The 19297-nt window shown below is 47.6% G+C and overlaps 1 protein-coding gene across 1 annotated transcript in view; it reads left to right on the top strand.

The window, feature by feature from the left end:
* The window catches only part of neb (nebulin), a 54282-nt gene that overhangs the window by 16178 nt on the left and 18807 nt on the right, over nucleotides 1-19297 (top strand). The window contains exons 36-102 of the mRNA XM_058081796.2: nucleotides 442-549; nucleotides 632-943; nucleotides 1015-1221; nucleotides 1291-1395; nucleotides 1480-1587; nucleotides 1665-1976; nucleotides 2059-2265; nucleotides 2330-2434; nucleotides 2533-2640; nucleotides 2722-3033; nucleotides 3096-3299; nucleotides 3361-3465; nucleotides 3559-3666; nucleotides 3746-4057; nucleotides 4133-4336; nucleotides 4416-4520; nucleotides 4597-4704; nucleotides 4783-5094; nucleotides 5374-5577; nucleotides 5670-5774; nucleotides 5860-5967; nucleotides 6447-6758; nucleotides 6823-7026; nucleotides 7114-7218; nucleotides 7316-7423; nucleotides 7521-7832; nucleotides 7913-8116; nucleotides 8186-8290; nucleotides 8352-8459; nucleotides 8535-8846; nucleotides 8923-9126; nucleotides 9205-9309; nucleotides 9396-9503; nucleotides 9605-9916; nucleotides 10628-10831; nucleotides 10937-11041; nucleotides 11137-11244; nucleotides 11314-11625; nucleotides 11694-11798; nucleotides 11881-11979; nucleotides 12062-12163; nucleotides 12249-12356; nucleotides 12430-12741; nucleotides 12815-12919; nucleotides 13004-13108; nucleotides 13181-13285; nucleotides 13373-13480; nucleotides 13564-13674; nucleotides 14153-14350; nucleotides 14576-14680; nucleotides 14768-14872; nucleotides 14952-15056; nucleotides 15118-15225; nucleotides 15305-15418; nucleotides 15492-15689; nucleotides 16736-16840; nucleotides 16933-17037; nucleotides 17123-17230; nucleotides 17430-17537; nucleotides 17610-17717; nucleotides 17780-17884; nucleotides 17972-18076; nucleotides 18157-18255; nucleotides 18622-18726; nucleotides 18800-18904; nucleotides 18981-19085; nucleotides 19159-19263. Of these exons, the coding sequence (XP_057937779.2) occupies nucleotides 442-549; nucleotides 632-943; nucleotides 1015-1221; nucleotides 1291-1395; nucleotides 1480-1587; nucleotides 1665-1976; nucleotides 2059-2265; nucleotides 2330-2434; nucleotides 2533-2640; nucleotides 2722-3033; nucleotides 3096-3299; nucleotides 3361-3465; nucleotides 3559-3666; nucleotides 3746-4057; nucleotides 4133-4336; nucleotides 4416-4520; nucleotides 4597-4704; nucleotides 4783-5094; nucleotides 5374-5577; nucleotides 5670-5774; nucleotides 5860-5967; nucleotides 6447-6758; nucleotides 6823-7026; nucleotides 7114-7218; nucleotides 7316-7423; nucleotides 7521-7832; nucleotides 7913-8116; nucleotides 8186-8290; nucleotides 8352-8459; nucleotides 8535-8846; nucleotides 8923-9126; nucleotides 9205-9309; nucleotides 9396-9503; nucleotides 9605-9916; nucleotides 10628-10831; nucleotides 10937-11041; nucleotides 11137-11244; nucleotides 11314-11625; nucleotides 11694-11798; nucleotides 11881-11979; nucleotides 12062-12163; nucleotides 12249-12356; nucleotides 12430-12741; nucleotides 12815-12919; nucleotides 13004-13108; nucleotides 13181-13285; nucleotides 13373-13480; nucleotides 13564-13674; nucleotides 14153-14350; nucleotides 14576-14680; nucleotides 14768-14872; nucleotides 14952-15056; nucleotides 15118-15225; nucleotides 15305-15418; nucleotides 15492-15689; nucleotides 16736-16840; nucleotides 16933-17037; nucleotides 17123-17230; nucleotides 17430-17537; nucleotides 17610-17717; nucleotides 17780-17884; nucleotides 17972-18076; nucleotides 18157-18255; nucleotides 18622-18726; nucleotides 18800-18904; nucleotides 18981-19085; nucleotides 19159-19263 (10443 nt within the window). The remainder of the gene's footprint in view (nucleotides 1-441; nucleotides 550-631; nucleotides 944-1014; nucleotides 1222-1290; nucleotides 1396-1479; nucleotides 1588-1664; nucleotides 1977-2058; nucleotides 2266-2329; nucleotides 2435-2532; nucleotides 2641-2721; nucleotides 3034-3095; nucleotides 3300-3360; nucleotides 3466-3558; nucleotides 3667-3745; nucleotides 4058-4132; nucleotides 4337-4415; nucleotides 4521-4596; nucleotides 4705-4782; nucleotides 5095-5373; nucleotides 5578-5669; nucleotides 5775-5859; nucleotides 5968-6446; nucleotides 6759-6822; nucleotides 7027-7113; nucleotides 7219-7315; nucleotides 7424-7520; nucleotides 7833-7912; nucleotides 8117-8185; nucleotides 8291-8351; nucleotides 8460-8534; nucleotides 8847-8922; nucleotides 9127-9204; nucleotides 9310-9395; nucleotides 9504-9604; nucleotides 9917-10627; nucleotides 10832-10936; nucleotides 11042-11136; nucleotides 11245-11313; nucleotides 11626-11693; nucleotides 11799-11880; nucleotides 11980-12061; nucleotides 12164-12248; nucleotides 12357-12429; nucleotides 12742-12814; nucleotides 12920-13003; nucleotides 13109-13180; nucleotides 13286-13372; nucleotides 13481-13563; nucleotides 13675-14152; nucleotides 14351-14575; nucleotides 14681-14767; nucleotides 14873-14951; nucleotides 15057-15117; nucleotides 15226-15304; nucleotides 15419-15491; nucleotides 15690-16735; nucleotides 16841-16932; nucleotides 17038-17122; nucleotides 17231-17429; nucleotides 17538-17609; nucleotides 17718-17779; nucleotides 17885-17971; nucleotides 18077-18156; nucleotides 18256-18621; nucleotides 18727-18799; nucleotides 18905-18980; nucleotides 19086-19158; nucleotides 19264-19297) is intronic.

The following is a 19297-nucleotide window of genomic DNA, read 5'->3' as shown; positions in this document are numbered from 1 at the left end:
GTGGGCCGCATGTGGCCACCCGAGGCGTAGTTTGCCCACCCCTGCTCTATCTCCTTCCTGCTCTCTGCACTGTGTAGCCGCAGTGAGGCGTTCAGGCTACTCATGCCAACTCTTCAGTGAGAAAAGTAGCTATTGGCTGTCCTAGAAGTCGCTACATGACATCATGACTGCACTGATTCCTTGTGACTGCTCTGGGGCTGGGCGGATGTCTGAGCTGCACCCGCAGCTCCTCTGTGAAAAAAGAAACAGGAGAACAATATGTGCTTTCACTTTTAAGTCCCCAAATACCAGAAAACTTCTCCAACAATGCCAAAAAAAGTTGCTAGATTTTTCGTGAGTTTTTAGAAAATATGTCGCCAAGACGGTTTGTAATTATGAGCGTTAGGCGCTACTCGTTTTTGTTTCTGTGCATTTTTCATGAAATGTTGATTTTTTTTCCAGAAACTTTACAAATCCGGTGTGATGGAGATGGCCAACAAGGGCTACAACCTGAAAGCGGACGCCATTCCAATTGTGGCTGCCAAGTCAGGGACAACTATCGCTAGTAATGTGAGTCGGAAAACTGCATCGAGATGTTTACTCACTGCAGGAACATCTTGCTATGAACTTGCTTGTTGTCTGAATATGACAGTACAAGTACAAGCTGGCACACGAGAAGGCAAGGGGGCACCACGTGGGCTTCCGCAGCCTGCAGGATGACCCCCTGCTGGTTCACTACATGGAGGTGGCCAAGCTGCAGAGCGACAAGAACTACAAGAAGGACTACCACAAAGCCAAGCTGAAGTATCACTCGCCGGTGGACATGATGAGCCTGGTCCACGCCAAGCAGGCCTCGGCCGCTCAGACGATGGCGGGCTACAGGAAGATGCATCACACCAACGCTCTCCTCCCCGACGCCATGAGCTTTGTGCTGGCTCGCACCATGAACACCCAGTCCAGTGATGTAAGTTCTCCTTTTTTGAAATGTTCATCATTCTGGTGCCGTCCAATCACCGTTGAGGTCTCTCTCGCCAGTGCGATTACAAGTCAGAATGGAACAACTACGTCAGAGGCATGGGCTGGGTCCCGATTGGCTCGCTTGCAGTGGAAACCGCAAAGGTTGGCAGTGATATTCTCAGCGAGAACAAGTACCGCACTCATCCGTCCACCTTCAAGTACAGCAAGCTGATGGACTCCATGGACATTGCTCTGGCGACCGCCAACAACCAGATCATGAATAAGGTGCGGAAGAATGAAAAGTAAAAGTACACAGCTCCAGTGCTCATCTGGTTTGTTGGTCTTCATCCACAGAAAGCTTACACTGCCGCTTGGGAGAAAGACAAACTGACAGTCCATGTCATGCCAGATGCTCCTGAGATTGTCCTGGCCAAGGCCAACGCCATCACCATGAGCGATGTAAGATGACTCTGTAAAACCAATCAATAATTGCAACATAATTCTCGCATCTTAAACACGCAATCGTGTCACTGTCTCTCACAGAAACTATACAAATCCGGCATTGTGGAAATGGCCAACAAGGGCTATGACCTCAAAGCTGACGCCATCCCCATTGTGGCCGCAAAGTCCGGTACCAACATTGCCAGCAACGTGAGTGGCCATAATGAAGTCAGTACAGACCTTACTGCTCGGTGCCATGGATTCATGAAGACTCCTTTACATTCCAGTACAAGTACAAACTGGCGTACGAGAAGGCCCGAGGTCACCACGTGGGCTTCCGCAGCCTGCAGGACGACCCTCTGCTGGTCCACTACATGGAGGTGGCCAAGCTGCAGAGCGACAAGAACTACAAGAAGGACTACCACAAGTCCAAGCTGAAGTATCACTCGCCGGTGGACATGATGAGCGTGGCGCACGCCAAACACGCCTCAGCTGTTCAGACGATGGCGGGCTACAAGAAGCTTATTCCTCACTACACAGTCCTGCCTGATGCCATGAATCTGGAACTGGCCCGTAACATGCAGTTCATTGCTAGTGACGTAAGAGTATTGCCGTAATATCGTATGACACTGTACTGTACCGCACGGTATAGGAATGGAATATGTTGACTTTGTCCTACAGAACCAATACAAGAGCGAGTATCAAAGCTTCATGAGAGGAATGGGATGGGTTCCCATCGGCTCATTGGATGTTGAGAAAGCAAAAGTAGCCGGCAAGATCTTCAGTGAGCAACAGTACCGTCAACACCCGAGTAACTATAAATTCACCAAGGACATGCAGTCCATGGACCTGGTCCTGGCCACGGCCAACAACCAGATCATGGATAAGGTAGTCTACACACAATCATTTGCACTGCTTGTGTCTGGCAACTAAAGAATATGTTTGCTTCCAGCAATCTTACACCAAAGCCTGGGACAGCGACAAGAGAACAATCCACATCATGCCTGATGCAATGGACATTGTTTTGGCTCGTGACAATAAGAAAAACTACAGCGAGGTAAAACATGCTAACCGATGCAGCTGCTGCATCGTTCCTTTATTACTGCAACTCTTATTTATTTTGTGCTGAAACTATTACGCTCCTGTGTTCATCAGAAACTGTACAGACTGGAAAATGAGCTCTCTAAGAAGAAGGGTCATAATCTTGGTGCTGATGCTATCCCCGTCCAGGCTGCTAAAACCTCTACTGTCATTGCAAGTGATGTAAGTACACATGCCGGTTATCATTCTTTCCTTCTCACTCGCTTGTTTATCACAAAATGTTTGTTTTTTTTTTCTCCCCAGTACAAGTACAAGACAGGATACCGCAAGCAAGTCGGCCACCACATTGGGGCCCTCAGCATCCAGGACGACCCTCTCCTCATGCTGGCTCTCAACTCCGCCAAGATCGCCAGCGACGCCCTCTACAAGAAGGACTTCAACAAGTCCAAGACAAGATTCCATCTGCCAGTGGACATGATGGCGTTCGAACTGGCCAAGAAGAACCAGATCCAGGTCAACCACGCCAACTACATCACCCGCCTGCACAACTGGACCTGCCTGCCCGACTCCAATGATGTCGTCCAGGCCAGACACGCATACAACCTGCAGAGCGACGTGAGTAGAGATTATGGAATTTACACTGCGGAGAGTTTTCTTCACCTTCCTGTCTTGTTCAGGCCGTTTACAAGGAAGACCTGAAGATGCTTCAGGGTCTCGGCTGGGTCCCGATTGGGTCGCTGGATGTGGAGAAGGTGAAGAAATCTGGAGAGATCTTGAGCGAGAAAAAGTACCGTCAGCACCCGAGCAACTACAGGTTCATCAGCAGCACGGAAGACATGCCCATGGTGCTCGCCAAGGCCAACGCCCAAGTCATGAACAAGGTATGAGTTTTCCTGGAAAAACTACAAGCTTTTTTTTTTACATGAACAACCTCATTTGCAGCAAGCCTACACTGAAACCTGGGAGGCAGATAAGACTACCATCCATGTCATGCCTGATGCCATGGATATTGTGCTGGCCAAAGCAAACAAAGTCAACTACAGTGTGGTGAGTCCTGCAAACAAACGTCTGTACTTTATCTTCTACCATAAGGTTTCCCTAAATGATTGAAGGGTTGCCATTTTTTCTTCTGTGTTCCAGAAACAATACAAGCAGGCAAATGAAGATGCAAAAAAGAAGGGTTACGACCTGCGCAACGATGCCATTTCCATCATTGCAGCCAAGGCTTCCAGGGACATCGCCAGTGATGTAAGGCCATGAGTCATGTGATCAGATGAACATGCTGTTTCCCGCTACGTCAATACCACATTTATTCAATCATTTTTAGTTCAAGTACAAGACAGGATACCGCAAGCAGGTCGGCCACCACATCGGGGCCCTCAGCATCCAGGACGACCCTCTCCTCATGCTGGCCCTGAACTCCGCCAAGATCGCCAGCGACGCCCTCTACAAGAAGGACTTCAACAAGTCCAAGACCAAGTTCAACCTTCCAGTGGACATGATGGCGTTTGAACTGGCCAAGAAGAACCAGATCCAGGTCAACCACGCCAACTACATCACCCGCCTGCACCAGTGGACTTGCTTGCCCGACTCCAACGACGTCGTCCAGGCCAGACACGCGTATGACCTGCAGAGCGACGTATGAACCCTTAAATGTTTATGACTTGTTTTACTCGGGGAAAGTTATTTCACTGAACGTTTGTGTCTTGTTCAGGTTGTTTACAAAGAGGAGCTGAAGACGCTGCAGGGTATCGGCTGGGTGCCCATTGGCTCCCTGGATGTTGAAAAGGTGAAGAAAGCAGGTGAGATCCTGAGTGAGAAAAAGTACCGTCAGCCACCCAGCATCTACAAGTTCATGAGCACGACGGAGGACATGCCCATGGTGCTGGCCAAGGCCAACGCTCAGGTCATGAACAAGGTATCCAAACGTCAACACACAAATAGGATGAATATTTTTAATATTTGACTTAAACATGCATGGTTGGTGTTCTTTGCAGAAAGCATACTCTGAAGCCTGGGAAAATGAGAAGACAAATATCCACGTCATGCCTGATGCCATGGATGTTGTTCTGGCTAAAGCCAACAATGTCAACTACAGTTTGGTAAGGAGCCAGTATGCCTGTTCTTACTAGCGCCGCAGAAGTATGCATACCTTCATATCTGTTTTTCTGTTCACAGAAACTGTACAAGCAGGCAAATGAAGAAGCAAAGAAGAAGGGCTACGACCTGCGCAACGATGCCATTTCCATCATTGCGGCTCGGGCTTCCAGGGATATTGCTAGCGATGTAAATTATTAGGAAGAATAAGTAATAATATTTACTTCTTCTTCCAAATTGTCATGGAAATATCCATTTTCTTCCCAGTACAAGTACAAGACAGGATACCGCAAGCAGGTGGGCCACCACATCGGGGCCCTCAGCGTCCAGGACGACCCTCTCCTCATGCTGGCCCTCAACTCCGCCAAGATCGCCAGCGACGCCCTCTACAAGAAGGACTTCAACAAGTCCAAGACCAGATTCCATCTGCCAGTGGACATGATGGCCTTCGAACTGGCCAAGAAGAACCAGATCCAGGTCAACCACGCCAACTACATCACCCGCCTGCACAACTGGACCTGCCTGCCCGACTCCAATGACGTCGTCCAGGCCAGACACGCGTACGACCTGCAGAGCGACGTGAGTAGGAATGTTCTCTGTGATATGTTATATTTTTTATAACAACGGGCGTGATTAGCAGCAGCTGGAGGGCAAGGTGAGTAGCGGAGAGAAGACATGAAAGATGTCTGACCAATGAGCGGGATATTTACATTTCACAAACAGAGTCTGAGTATTTAAAAATCTCCACTCTTGAGTTTTGCACCACGGCCAAAGAAGCAAAGGAGACGATTCCATCATGTGGCCAGCACCCGTTGCCTTCCTGTAGGAAACAGGGCATTAATCATTGTGTTTTTTCAGGTTGTTTACAAAGAGGAGCTGAAGACGCTTCAGGGTATTGGCTGGGTGCCGATTGGCTCACTCGATGTGGAGAAGGTGAAGAAAGCCGGTGAGATCTTGAGTGAGAGAAAGTACCGTCAACACCCCAGCAACTACAAGTTCAAGAGCACGACAGAGGACATGCCCATGGCGCTGGCCAAGGCCAACGCTCAAGTCATGAATCAGGTATTCATGACTTTATTCTGTTAGAATTACTTACTTTTGTCCATATTTTAACGTCTCTGTATTCAGACCGTGACAAACTGCTCTTCTTGCAGAAAGCCTACATTGAAGCCTGGGAAAACGAGAAGACCAATATCCACGTCATGCCTGATGCCATGGATGTGCTTCTTGCAAAAGCCAACAACGTCAACTACAGCTTGGTGAGAGAACAACTCAGCTTTGAGATGACACTCGTGCAGACGTGGGATCTTCTTAATGCTCCTGGATTTGTTGTGCCGCTTACAGAAACAATACAAGCAGGCAAACGAAGACGCCAAGAAGAAGGGTTACGACCTGCGTAATGATGCCATTTCCATCATCGCAGCAAAGGCCTCCAGGGACATTGCCAGTGATGTAAGCAGTTTGATTTATTCTATCATCTTTGCCAATTATCATCTTTATGTTGTTTATTTGTAGAATTTTTTTGTTTTTTTTTTAACTATTGATTGATACTATATTGATTTTGATGAGTAAATTGGGTCTAGGCCCAACCATAACAGTATTATAAATGGAAGGATTTTATAATTACAGCATAGAAAACCTGTTTCCGACCTTCTAAATGCATTTTTAACATCATTCGTGCACTCCAGACATGAAATATTGTCACTTTTACCCTCCATTACCCAATATAGTAGACATAACAAGGGACCATACGATGAAAATATGACATAATATAGACTCTCACATGATTCCTACACTGCCGATTTTATCATCAATGTAACATTATTGACAACAGTGTTGAATACTACACCATCTTTGAATGCATCTTCTGAATGCGTCTTCTGAATGCCTTATATGTGAAATTGTGAAATTGATATCCTCCCCCCCACAAGTACAAGTACAAGACAGGATACCGCAAGCAGGTCGGCCACCACATCGGGGCCCTCAGCGTCCAGGACGACCCTCTCCTCATGCTGGCCCTCAACTCCGCCAAGATCGCCAGCGATGCCCTCTACAAGAAGGACTTCAACAAGTCCAAGACCAAGTTCAACCTTCCAGTGGACATGATGGCGTTTGAACTGGCCAAGAAGAACCAGATCCAGGTCAACCACGCCAACTACATCACCCGCCTGCACCAGTGGACCTGCCTGCCCGACTCCAACGACGTCGTCCAGGCCAGACAAGCGTATGACCTGCAGAGCGACGTGAGTATAGAATAATTTGTGGGAACGCTTAAAATCCTAAATGGTCCATTCCTGCTTTTCATAGGCCGTCTACAAGGCTGACTTGAAGTGGCTCCAGGGTCTCGGCTGGGTCCCCATCGGCTCACTGGAGGTGGAGAAGGCCAAGAAGGCCGCGGAGATCTTGAGTGAACAGAAGTACCGTCAACCTCCGAGCTCCATTCCCTTCACCAGCACCACCGATGCCATGAACATGGAACTGGCAAAGAACAATGCTTTGACAATGAACAAGGTATACTTCATGGAAATGAAGAGGAAGTTCATGGGAGATATTCCCGTGCAAATCTGACACTCAGTGAAACTTCGTGCTTTGTTCCAGCGTCTCTACGTTGAAGCGTGGGAGAGGGATAAGACCAAGCTGCACATCAACCCTGACACCCCGGAGATCATCCTTTCTCAGCAGAATGCCATCAACATGAGCAGGGTTGGCATGATTACATCAACTGCAACCATTTGGACAAAATAAGTGAGCTTTTGTCTCTATTTCTTCAAGGGGAATTCAATATGTGATGTTTTTACAGAAACTCTACAGGCAAGGCTTTGAGGCCACCATCAAGAAGGGCTACTTCCTCCCGGGAGACGCAGTCGCTGTGAAGAGTGCCAAGGCCTCCAGGGATATTGTCAGTGATGTAAGTAACATATACAGTATGTAAAATACTACTCAATGCTCTGCTGTAATGGGACCAAAGGTCGGCATGAGACTGATCTTTTTGCGGATTCGATCAGTACAAATACAAGACAGGATACCGGCAACAAGTCGGCCACCACATCGGCGCTCGCAGCATCCATGACGACCCTCTGATCTTGCTGGCTCTGAACTCCGCCAAGATCGCCAGCGACGCCCTCTACAAGAAGGACTTCAACAAGTCCAAGACCAAGTTCAACCTGCCGGTGGACATGTTGAGCCTTGAACTGGCCAAGAAATGCCAGATCCAGGTCAACCACGCCAACTACATCACCCGCCTGCACCAGTGGACCTGCCTGCCCGACTCCAACGATGTCGTCCAGGCCAGGAAAGCCTACGATCTTCAGAGTGATGTAAGTGGCTTGATGATCAGTATGTTCTTATGCCTTGTTATGTTCTTACGAGTTCTTATGTGATGTACCTTGCCCATCAGGCTGTGTACAAAGCCGACCTGGAAGAGATTGTGGGTGTAGGTTGGGTCCCGATTGGCTCGCTGGATGTGCTCAAAGCCAAGAATGCCGCAAACATTCTTAGCGACCGTCTTTACAAGCAGAAGCCAGACAGTCTGAAATACACCACAGACATGACGTCCATGCCCATGCTGCTAGCCAAAGCAAATGCCGATATCATGAACAAGGTTGGTCATTGCTACCCTGTTTTTGGTCGCATTTGGTGCTTTTTCTTCATGTCTTACTCGTCATTACAGAAAAACTACATTGCTTTATGGGAGGCGGAGAAAATGAAGAACCATGTCAATGCTGACCTGCCTGAGCTGCTCCTCTCCAAAGCAAACGCTTACAACATGAGCAAGGTACGTTTGGCTTTATTTGGCTTTATCTTGTTATCAAGCTAACCACTTCAATCTTTCACAGAAACTGTACAAGCAAGCCGTGGAGGACATGTTCAAACAAGGCTACGACATGAAGCCTGATGCCGTGTCTGTTGTAGCTGCCAAACACGGACGAGAGATCATCAGTGACGTATGAAACGTGAAATTGAATCATTTGGTGTCAATTTGAGTCCCATTCGGATTTGCACTCTTAATTTCTACCCAGTACAAATACAAGACCGGATACCGTAAGCAGGTCGGCCACCACATCGGCGCTCTTAGCATCAACGACGATCCTCTCATCATGCTGGCCCTGAACTCTGGAAAGATCGCCAGCGACGTCCTCTACAAGAAAGACTTCAACAAGTCCAAGACCAAGTTCAACCTGCCAGTGGACATGCTAAACCTTGAACTGGCCAAGAAATGCCAGATTCAGGTCAACGACTTCAACTATAGAACTCATCTTCACAACTGGACCTGTCTGCCGGACTCCAACGACGTGGTCCAGGCCAGAAAGGCGTACGACCTTCAGAGCGATGTGAGTAATAAGCCCTTCGCTGTAAGTGTTCTTCTGAGCAATGATGTCACCGGAAAGTCTACGGTCCTCCATGTAGGCTGTATACAAAGCAGACATGGAATGGATCAAGGGATCGGGTTGGGTCCCCATCGGCTCTCTGGATGTGGAGAAAGCCCGGAAAGCGGCAGAGATCCTGAGTGAGAGGAAGTATCGTCAGCCTCCCAGCAACTTCAAATTCACGGCCCAGACGACCGACATGCCGTTTGCCCTCGCTCTCGCCAACGCCCACACCATGGACAGGGTACAGATACACGCCCTCTTCTTCTATTGTATTGGAATGTTTAGCCTGCTCAGCAACCTGTCTATCTGATGTTTGCAGAAAGCGTATGTGTCTGCGTGGGAGAACGACAAAACAAACCTTCATATCATGCCTGATACGCCCGAGATCCTCCTGGCCAAGCAGAATAAACTCAACACCAGTCTGGTAGAGCGGCATGGCTTCATAAATATTAATGTGACACTACCAGTCAAAAACTTGGTTTTAATCGCTTGGCGTTTTTCTTCCTGTAGAAATATTACCGCGAAGGCTACATGGACACTATCAAAAACGGTTACTACCTCCCCAAAGATGCAATCTCTGTTCTGTCAGCCAGAGCCTCTCGAGACATCGTCAGTGATGTAAGTCTGAAAACCACATTGTGTGCCATCTTGGTTCCCATTGTTGAATTAAATCAGGATAAAAAACGCTAGACCGTAACATCTCCGCTTTGAAATTGTAGTACAAATACAAGGCTGGCTTTCGCAGTCAGTGTGGTCACCACATCGGCGCCCGCAGCGTCAACGACGACCCGCTGATTTTACTGGCCGCTCACGCCGCCAGGATCTCAAGCGACAACATCTACAAGAAGGACTTCAACAAGACCAAGACCAAGTTCAACCTGCCCGTTGACATGCTGACCCTGGAGCTGGCCAAGAAATGCCAGAAGCAGGTCAACGACTTCAACTACAGGACCCACCTGCACCAGTGGACTTGTCTGCCCGACTCCAATGATGTTGTCCAGGCCCGAAAGGTCTACGACCTCCAGAGTGATGTAAGCAGACATATCAAGACCTTTGCTGTTATTTCTCCTTGACCCTGAAAAGGCTGCCAATAGATAGAGTACTCCCTCGTTTATCACAGTTACCGTATTTTCTGGACAATAAGCCGCTCCGAAGTATAAGTCGCACAAGGCCAAAAATGCATACTTAGGTAGAAAAAAAACATACTTAAGTCGCACTGGAGTATAAGTCGCATTTTTTGCAGGTAATTTATTTTACAAATTACTTGACCAAAACAGACATTAGATCCTCTTGGAAGGCAAGTTCTAACAATAAAAGAATAGAGAACAGGCTGAATAGGTGTAAGATATGCTAACACAATGTTTATTAGCGACGCAAATAATAAACATGAACAGAAAAGGTGTCCAGTGTTCATGTAACATAAAAGGTTTTTTCATGTATAAGATGATGCATGATAAGTTAATTTCCATAAAGTAGATTAGCTTTTTTAATCCAAATCAAATATGATTTGGATTTATGATGTTCTAAATACAGTTTTAATATTATCAGAGCTCTCTAGACATGGAATAACACCCCTATATTTATCCATAGTTGCGTTAACACCCAAAATAGTCAACATTACAAGACAAAATAGCAAAAATAATAGCCACCAAACTCTAACCGCAACCTGGCGAGGGATTACAGTGACGTCGATGTGAAAGTGAGCTCGGTGCAGCAGCTGAGGACGAATCTGTGTCTTGCAGGCTGTATACAAAGCCGACCTGGAGTGGCTGAAGGGATGCGGCTGGTCGCCTCAGGATTCCGTGGACGTTGTCAAAGCCAGAAAGGCACAGGAAATTCTCAACGAGAGACTCTACCGCCAACCGCCCAGCACGGTCAAGTTCACCAGCGTGGTTGACCTGCCGGCGATCGTCCTGTCCAAGCAAAATGCAGACAACCTCAGTGATGTGAGTCACTTTATAGACCGATAATTAATTTCCATGTGTGTGATATCTAAAAGCTAGCTTTTTAGAGGGGACAAAATAAATGCTGTTTTTTTTTCATTTTCACAGAGGAAATACAGGGAAGTCTGGGAGAATGAAAAGACATCCTTTTTGCTTCCAGCTGATACTCCCGGTCTTGAGCTGTCCAAGGTTAATTCCGTCAACATCAGCAATGTAAGTTCATGCTGTTTTTGGAACAATTATTTAGCTCTTATTATTATTTAGTCAATTATTTGACTCTTGTTAACCATTCCTGCTTGTTCTGGCAGAAACTATACACAAAGTCTTGGGACGATCAGAAGGCCAAAGGCTACCATATCAAGGAGGACGCCATTTCGGTGCTCAAGGCCAAAGCTTCCAGAGATATCATTAGCGACGTAAGGAAAAGATGAGGGTTAAAGTAATTCGTCCTGCGTGAAACTTCACTTATTTATCATCATTTTTAGTACAAGTACAAAGAAGGATACCGCAAGCAGGTCGGCCACCACATTGGCGCCCGCAGCGTGCAAGACGACCCTCTGATCATGCTGGCCCTGAACTCAGCCAAGATCGCCAGCGACGCCCTCTACAAGAAGGACTTCAACAAGTCCAAGACCAAGTTCAACCTGCCAGTGGACATGCTGAACCTGGAATTGGCCAAGAAATGCCAGATTCAAGTCAACGACTTCAACTACAGAACACATTTGCACAACTGGACTTGCCTGCCGGACTCCAACGACGTGGTCCAGGCTAGAAAGGCATACGACCTGCAGAGCGATGTAGGTTTGTGGTCCTATTCCAATTGATATTCTTGACGCCATGATGCAAGCCCATTGTGCCTCTGCAGGCCGTGTACAAAGCCGACATGGAGTGGATACGTGGATGTGGTTGGATACCACACGAGTCTGTGGAGGTTTTGAAGGTGAAGAATGCTCAGAAGATCCTGGCTGATGTAAGTCTGTCTCTCCACGAAGCACGCTTGGGAATGACTTGCAGAACCGACACATTTATCTACGGTTGTCGTTATGTTCCAGAGAGGCTACCGCGTCAAGCTGGACGAACAGACATTCTCCGTTCCAACTGACAGAGTCGACTTGACGTGCGCCAAGAATGCTGCTGATGTCCTCAACGAGGTCAGGAAGACACGTCTCCGAATTGGAGACTCTTTAGGTCCAATTTCAGATGTTTGATAACTTGGTTTGAACTTCATTCCAGGCCAAATACCGCGCGGCTTGGCATCAGGAGAAGACCAAGTACACGCTGGTGGACACTCCAACAATGGCCACAGCCAGAGAGGCGGCGAAAAATGTCCACCCGGTAAGACCAGATGGAATGATTTTGCATAACAAGCTAATTTATCAGGAATAAAACATTTTTTTTCTTGCAAATCCAATTCTTGCAGCAACTTTACTCCAAAGACTGGGACAAGATGAAGGCCACCGGGTACTTCATGCCTGAAAATGCCGTGTCGATAAAGCAGTGCATCAACACGTCGAAAGTACAAAGCCACGTGAGTGGATGTTCAAATGTCCGACCGCTAAAGTCCTGGATTGAAACGGAGATGACTCTCATCTGTCCTGCAGCATAAATACATGGAGGGATACCGCAAGCAGGTGGGCCACCACATCGGCGCTCTCAGCGTCCAGGACGACCCGCTCCTCATGCTGGCTCTGAACTCAGCCAAGATCGCCAGCGACGCCCTCTACAAGAAGGACTTCAACAAGTCCAAGACCAAGTTCAACCTTCCAGTGGACATGTTGCAGTTTGAGCTGGCCAAGAAATGCCAGCAGCAAGTCAACGATGACAACTACAGGACCCGCCTGCACCAGTGGACTTGCCTGCCGGACCAGAATGACGTCATCCAGGCCAGGAAAGCCTACGATCTTCAGAGTGATGTGAGGAAATTTGGCTTCTGCTTTGATGAGAGAAAAAAAAAGTCAAATCTTCTAAATGTTTTCGTGTTTGTAGTTTGTCTACAAGGCAGATATGGAATGGATTCGAGGCTGCGGATGGGTGGCAGCCGACTCTGTGGACCACGTCAAGGTCAAGAAAGCGCAAGAAATTCTCAACGATGTAAGTTCTGCACCGTTTCTACGATTCATCCTACTCGCTGTAAGTAGGCTGTCTCCCATCCTGATGATGTTGTGTTTCTTACAGAGGCTCTACAAGAAGAACGCCATTGAGGGCTTTGGAAATTTCACCCTGGTCGTCGACCGGCCTGAAATTGTCTTGGCAAAGATAAACGCCGCCAACCTCAGCGATGTACGTATAAACTCTTAACGGAGCACTCAAAGGGCAAGAAGGATATTGACACATCCTGACATCCTTCCACAGCTGAAGTACAAGGAGACCTTCAATGCTGAGAAGGGTCAGTACATCGGTTCAGACGACACTCCTCAACTGGCCCACAGCAGGGAGGTGAACAAGAACATCAGTGAGGTAGGGGGTGTGAAACCACAGTTTCAGTTTCCTTCATTCATACGTCATGTTAACCCTGCGCGGTGTACACACGTCACATGATTGCAGAAACTCTACAAGCTCCAATGGGACAAGTCCAAGGCTTCAGGCTACCACCTGGACCACGAGTACATCCCTCTTCTCAGCGGCAAGCGGGGCAGGGAGATCGCCAGCGACGTGAGTACTTGAATGATGTTTCCTTGAAGAAGTCATCACTCATCAGGTCCTGCGTTGGGATTTTTGTCGTTTTCATCCTGTAGGTCAAGTACAAGGATGCCCACGAGAAGGGCAAAGGTCATTACATGGCTGGAACCCTGGTGGACTTCCCGGAGGTGATGCGATGTGGTGATCAGGAGAGAAACAAGGGCCTGGTAAGATAATTGTGTTCATTAATTATTACATTATTTATCTTAAGTATATATTAGGGATGCAAACATAAAGAATAATAGCCTTCCCATTCAGTGCCATTTTTTCCAAAAGCTGCAGCTATAGGAACAAGCCCCGGGCATCGTAGCGATGCTGGTGTTTCAGTTGAAGTTAGATTTTTTTTTTCCCTCGGAGCATTTGGTAAAATGTCTTCCTACACGATTGATGCCATCTTTGTTTACAAGTGAGTTCAGGCGAAGTTATGACAGGCCATTTGCAACACGTGACAGAAAAGGAGTGTTTGATTTGCTCATGCTAACCCACCTACGGCACAGTACGTGTAATCTCGCCTTTTTTTTATTGCCTATTGGAGCTATTTTTTATTTTTGTGGATTTATCGGTATGATGTGATAATTCCTCATATCGGCTGCCTTAGAAGAGTCGAAAGAGTCAGTAACCTCAGACACTGCGGTTTTGTTACAGAGGCTTTACCAGAAGGACTACCACACGACCAAGACCAAGACCCACATCCCATCCGACGTCATTGCCAACAAGGTGGCCAAGCGTTGCCAGGACATGCTGAGCGACGTTCTCTACCGCACCTACCTGCACCAGTGGACCTGCCATCCCGAACAGGAGGACGCCATCCGCGCCCGCAAAACCAACGAGATTCTGAGCGATGTAAGTCCTGAAAAGGGGCCCTGTTCTACTTTTGCAATCTTTCAGAATTATGTAGTGCAGTGATTCCCAAAGTGTGGGCCGCGACCCGCTGGTGGGCCGTGGTGGTACTGCAGGTGGGCCATGACTCATTGTTGCAAATATTATTTTTATTGTAAAATATTTATTGCACAATTTAAAAAAATATTTAAAACTGGACTAACTGAGGAGTTTTTTTACATCTCCTAGGTGTTTTACAAGGAAGATCTGACGTGGATGAAGGGTATTGGTTGCTATGTTTGGGACACACCAGAGATCCTTCGTGCCAAGAAGTCCTACGAGCTGCAGAGTGACGTACGTTTCATCATGCCCACCACCGCAAACATGATCCATTATGCAGAACCAACACAAATAAAACACGTTTCCTATTTTGCCTTTTAGCTGAAATACAGAGATGAGGCCAAGAAGGAATTCAACAATTACTCCATTGTGACAGACACGCCGGTCTACATGACGGCCGTCCTGGGCCACACATGGGCCAGCGACGTAAGGAAGCTAGCTGCACTTTCCAACAATGTTCTCCAGCCAAAACGTTAGCACCAAGTGTCAATGTTGTCATTAACAGCTGAACTACAGGGAGGCCTACCACAAGGAGAAGCACCTGTACACCACCGTGCTGGACACCTACGACTACGCCAGATGCCACAACTTCAAACAGTTCTTCAGTAACGTAAGTCAGGTCATCTATCGCTGATGCTTCACCTCATTCAACTAACATTCTGGATTCTCAGAAAAACTACACCGGCGCCTGGGATAAAATCAAAGCCAAGAGCTACCAGATTCCGCACGACTCGCATACCATGCAACACGCCAAAAGCCAGAAGATCATTCTCAGCGGCGTGAGTTCCACACTCGTCATGCAGATGTTTTCTCCCCCTGATGGACACGGTTGGATAGCATTTTTTCTCTGCTATTCAGGTGAAGTACAAGGAGGATTACGAGAAGTTCAAGTCGCTCTACAGTCTTCCCAAGTCACTCGAGGACGACCCTGCCACCGCTCGCTGCGTGAAGGCGGGAAAACTGGTCCTGGATGTAAGACCGATGCGTTCACAGGCCTCAGAAATGTGGATAGCACAAAAGAACCATCTGTCGTCTGTCTTTTCAGCGCCTGTACAAAGAGAGCTATGAGAAGTCCAAGGCCAAGAACCATATTCCTCCAGACATGCTGGAGATCCTGTCGGCTCGCAACACCCAGACCACCATTAGTGGAATCCACTACCGCAAGTATCTGCACCAGTGGATGTGTCTTCCTGACATGCAGATGTACGTTCAAGCCCGTAAAGTCAACGAGCAGCTCAGTGACGTGAGTAGCGTTCTTCAACCAGATGGAGATGTATTGGGCATCATGGCGGGCCGCATGTGTCTGTTATGATGGCAAATTCTAACCCCGCCCACAAACACGTCCCTCACTCACCATCAGCGTGGTGCTTTCAGGGACACCCCAACTCGTGAATGACAAGTATTGCTCTCAGCTTCAACGTCGGCTGACATTATTCCTGCTTTCTTTGTTAGCATGCTAGCAAACACCGGTGTTGTGATCACACAGGCTCTATTCGGTCGCTACTGCATAGACTGCTTATATCGGAGTGATACCAGATTTGAGATATAATCCGATATTGTACTTTCCTGCTGATATTGGCCTGTTATCCAATATCAATATTGGATCAGGATTAGTTTATTTCTACCACATATACACGCATAATAAAGATGTAGTTGTGATATTCGCAGCGTCCATGAATGCAGCTGGACAATGTGGAAGCGTCCGCCTGCCTCCATTGCAGAGGGGTGTGGCTTGCCATGATAAACGTGCGCCAATTACACTAAAAGTTGTATTTTAATTCATGCAATAATTAATTAATAAGTAATTAATTTAATTAATAATTAATTACCTAACATTTTCAGACAGGTGTGATCTGCGTTTTCCGTTCGTTTGCAGCTGTTAATACATAGAAAGAGAGTGGGAGAGAGAGGTAGAGAGTGAGAGAGAGAGGGAGGGAGGAAGGGAGGGAGAGATGGAGAGAGTGGGGGAAGAGGGGGGAGGGAGTGAGAGAGGGAGAGAGAAAGAGAGAAGGGGGGAGAGAGACAGAGAGAGAGGGAGAAAGAGGGAAAGAGAGGTAGGGAGTGAGAGAGAGAGAGGGAGAGAGAGGGAGTGAGAGAGAGGGAGAGAGAGAGAGAGAGAGAGAGAGAGAGAGAGAGAGAGATAAAGCCATTTATCATTCTGTCAAATTCCAGTAGAATTGGATGTGTAGGCGACTCTAAATGATGATTAATCACAACTGTGATTAATCTGATTAAATAATTGCTATCATTTGACAGCCATAAATATTAATTTCTGTTTTTTTTTTGCAGATCTTCTACAAAGACGACCTGAACTGGCTGAAGGGAATTGGCTGCTACGCCTGGGACACCCCAGAGATCCTGCGTGTCAAGAATGCTGGCGATATTCAGAGCGAAGTTTGTCTTCCTGAAGAATTGACGTATTTGTAGCTTCCACTTCCTCGACGCCATCTTGATACCCCGATTGTGTCGTCTTGTTTTCATTCCAGTACAAGTACAGAGCCAAAGGCATCGAGGCTTTCAAGGACTACTCCGTGGTGACGGACACGCCAGTGTATGAGACTTCCAAGCAGAATGCAATCAACCTGAGCGATGTAAGCGCCTGTCATGCTGCTGTTGCACCGTCATGATCGTCGTGATCGATACCCGTGCTTACATGTCATCTGCCCTTTTTTTCAGCTGCACTATCGTTCCGATTACAACGCCAACGTGAAAGGAACCAACACCGCTCCTGCGGTCACTGTGGACATGGAAAGGGCCCGCCTGGCCAACCACATTCAAAGTGATGTAAGACGAGGCTTTTGTGTTCTAATCTAGACTAACAGACAGATGAGGGTTAGAGTGACTTAGACTCATCAAAGCAGGAACCTATTCCAGAAGGGGAGAGGACAGGGTTGGCTTGAATCATAGGCGGAAGAACGCCAGGAAAGGCAGACTTAAAGCTTTTTCCTGAATGTGTTCACCTGTTTCTCCTGGCTTCTTCCAGAACTGGTACAAGGAGGCCAACAAAAACTCAATGGCCACCAGCTACACCTTGCCCCACGACACGCCCCTCATCAAGCAGGTTAAGCACAACACCTTTGTGAGCAGCAACGTAAGTATCAGTCAATCCTCCCCAAACCAGGCAGCGGTCGTGCCTTTCTGATGCCACCGTCTTCTTGTGCAGGTGAAGTACAAGGAGGCCTACGAGATGATGAAGGCCAAGTGTTACACCCTTCACCCGGAGGGCGTCAACTTTGTCAACTGCAGGAAGGCTAACAAAATCTCAAACGAGGTGAGATGACGCGCCGCCGCTCTTGTTAGCGTTCTTATTTTTGACACGCCTTCTCTCGCTAGCGTCTGTATCGCGAGGACTATCACAGGCAAAAGGACAAGATCCACACAACCTACGACACTCCCGACATTAAACAAGTCAAGATGAACCAGGAGCATCTCAGCGACGTACGCCCGCCTCGTGCACCGTCTGCGTCACCATTTCCCTCGTGAATTTCCGCTGTACATCTTTCTGTTGCTGCCATCTTTCTGCAGTTGTGGTACAAAGAGAAATACAACAACAGCAAAGGCCAGCTGATCTCCATGCCCATGACGCCGCAGCTGTTGCACTGCTACCACGTCAATGACATCACCAGCGAGGTAGGAGGAAGAAAAGGCTGCAGAGCTTCAGAAACATCACTTTGTCCGTCATGCTCCTGAAAGTGACCGTGTGTTGGCAGCTGAAATACAAAGAAGATCTGACGTGGCTGAGAGGCATCGGCTGTTTCCTGTATGACACCCCAGAGATGGTCCGCATCCGCAACGTCACGAAGTTCAGGGTACGTGTCCTTCCTCTCACTGCGCCCGTATTGCATTCAGGGTTTCCCCAAAGCTCATTTGTCTAAGGCGGCTCGCTCACAGACACATTAGACCCGGGTCTGTGTGCAATGTTATTTTTATTATTATTTTATTATTATTTATTATTGTGAGTAGCTAACAATGAGTAAGCGCTAACAACAAACACGTAATGTTAGTAAGTGTTCTTTACATGGTGCCCACAAAGCATCCTGGGTACTTCAGTGACAACTCCTGAGATATTAGATGTACAACGATGTGTACATTACCTTTAAACACACTAAACATACTTTGCAGTCTTGCAGGAAGAACGGACAGTCATTTGTGGGGTCTGTCTTGGGTTTTCACAGGTGGACTACCCGGTGGAGGCCAAGAAGAACCTCCCCAACTTCTCCGTGGTCCTGGACACTCCCGAGTACAAACGTGTCAGCGAGCTCAAGAGCCACTTGAGCACGGTGAGTCTGGCTCTGTTATGATTTGAAAAACCTTGAGGCAATTCTGGACTTTTCCCTGGTTTTCTGCTTTCAGCTGATCTACAAAGCTCAGAGCAAAGAGGACATGGCGAAGGTCACCACCACCTCCGATTCGGTGGACATCAAGAGAGCCAAATGGGCCCAGCAGCTGACTAACCATGTAAGTTTTGGTTCCTCAGTCTAACGTTGAGCTTCCTCCGTTCCCCATCTGACAGTGATGATCTCTTTCTCCACAGTACCTGTACACCGACCTCGCCGCTAAAGAACGACCCCACTTCACCCTCGAAGTCGAAACGCCAAACATGGGTCACGCGAGGAAGATGAAAGTGGTCTACAGTGACGTAAGCCCCGCCCATCTTTAATTGGGAGCATCTCAGCTTCCAAACAATCACCCATTATTGTCCGCTTCTGTAGAACAAGTACAGAGAACAATATGAGAAGATGAAGCACCGCTACACCGCCATCGCCGACACACCCCTCCTGATCCGCTCTAAGAAGTCCTACCTTCAGTCCAGTGACGTGAGTCTCCACGCCGAAGCTCAGCTAAAACGCT

Source organism: Doryrhamphus excisus, linkage group LG12 (assembly GCF_037039965.1).
Source record: "Doryrhamphus excisus strain RoL-2023G ecotype Guam linkage group LG12, RoL_Dexc_Guam_v1.1, whole genome shotgun sequence".
NCBI lineage: Eukaryota > Metazoa > Chordata > Actinopteri > Syngnathiformes > Syngnathidae > Doryrhamphus > Doryrhamphus excisus.
The sequence above is the reverse complement of the archived record's forward strand: the minus strand, read 5'-3'. Positions and strand labels throughout refer to the sequence as shown.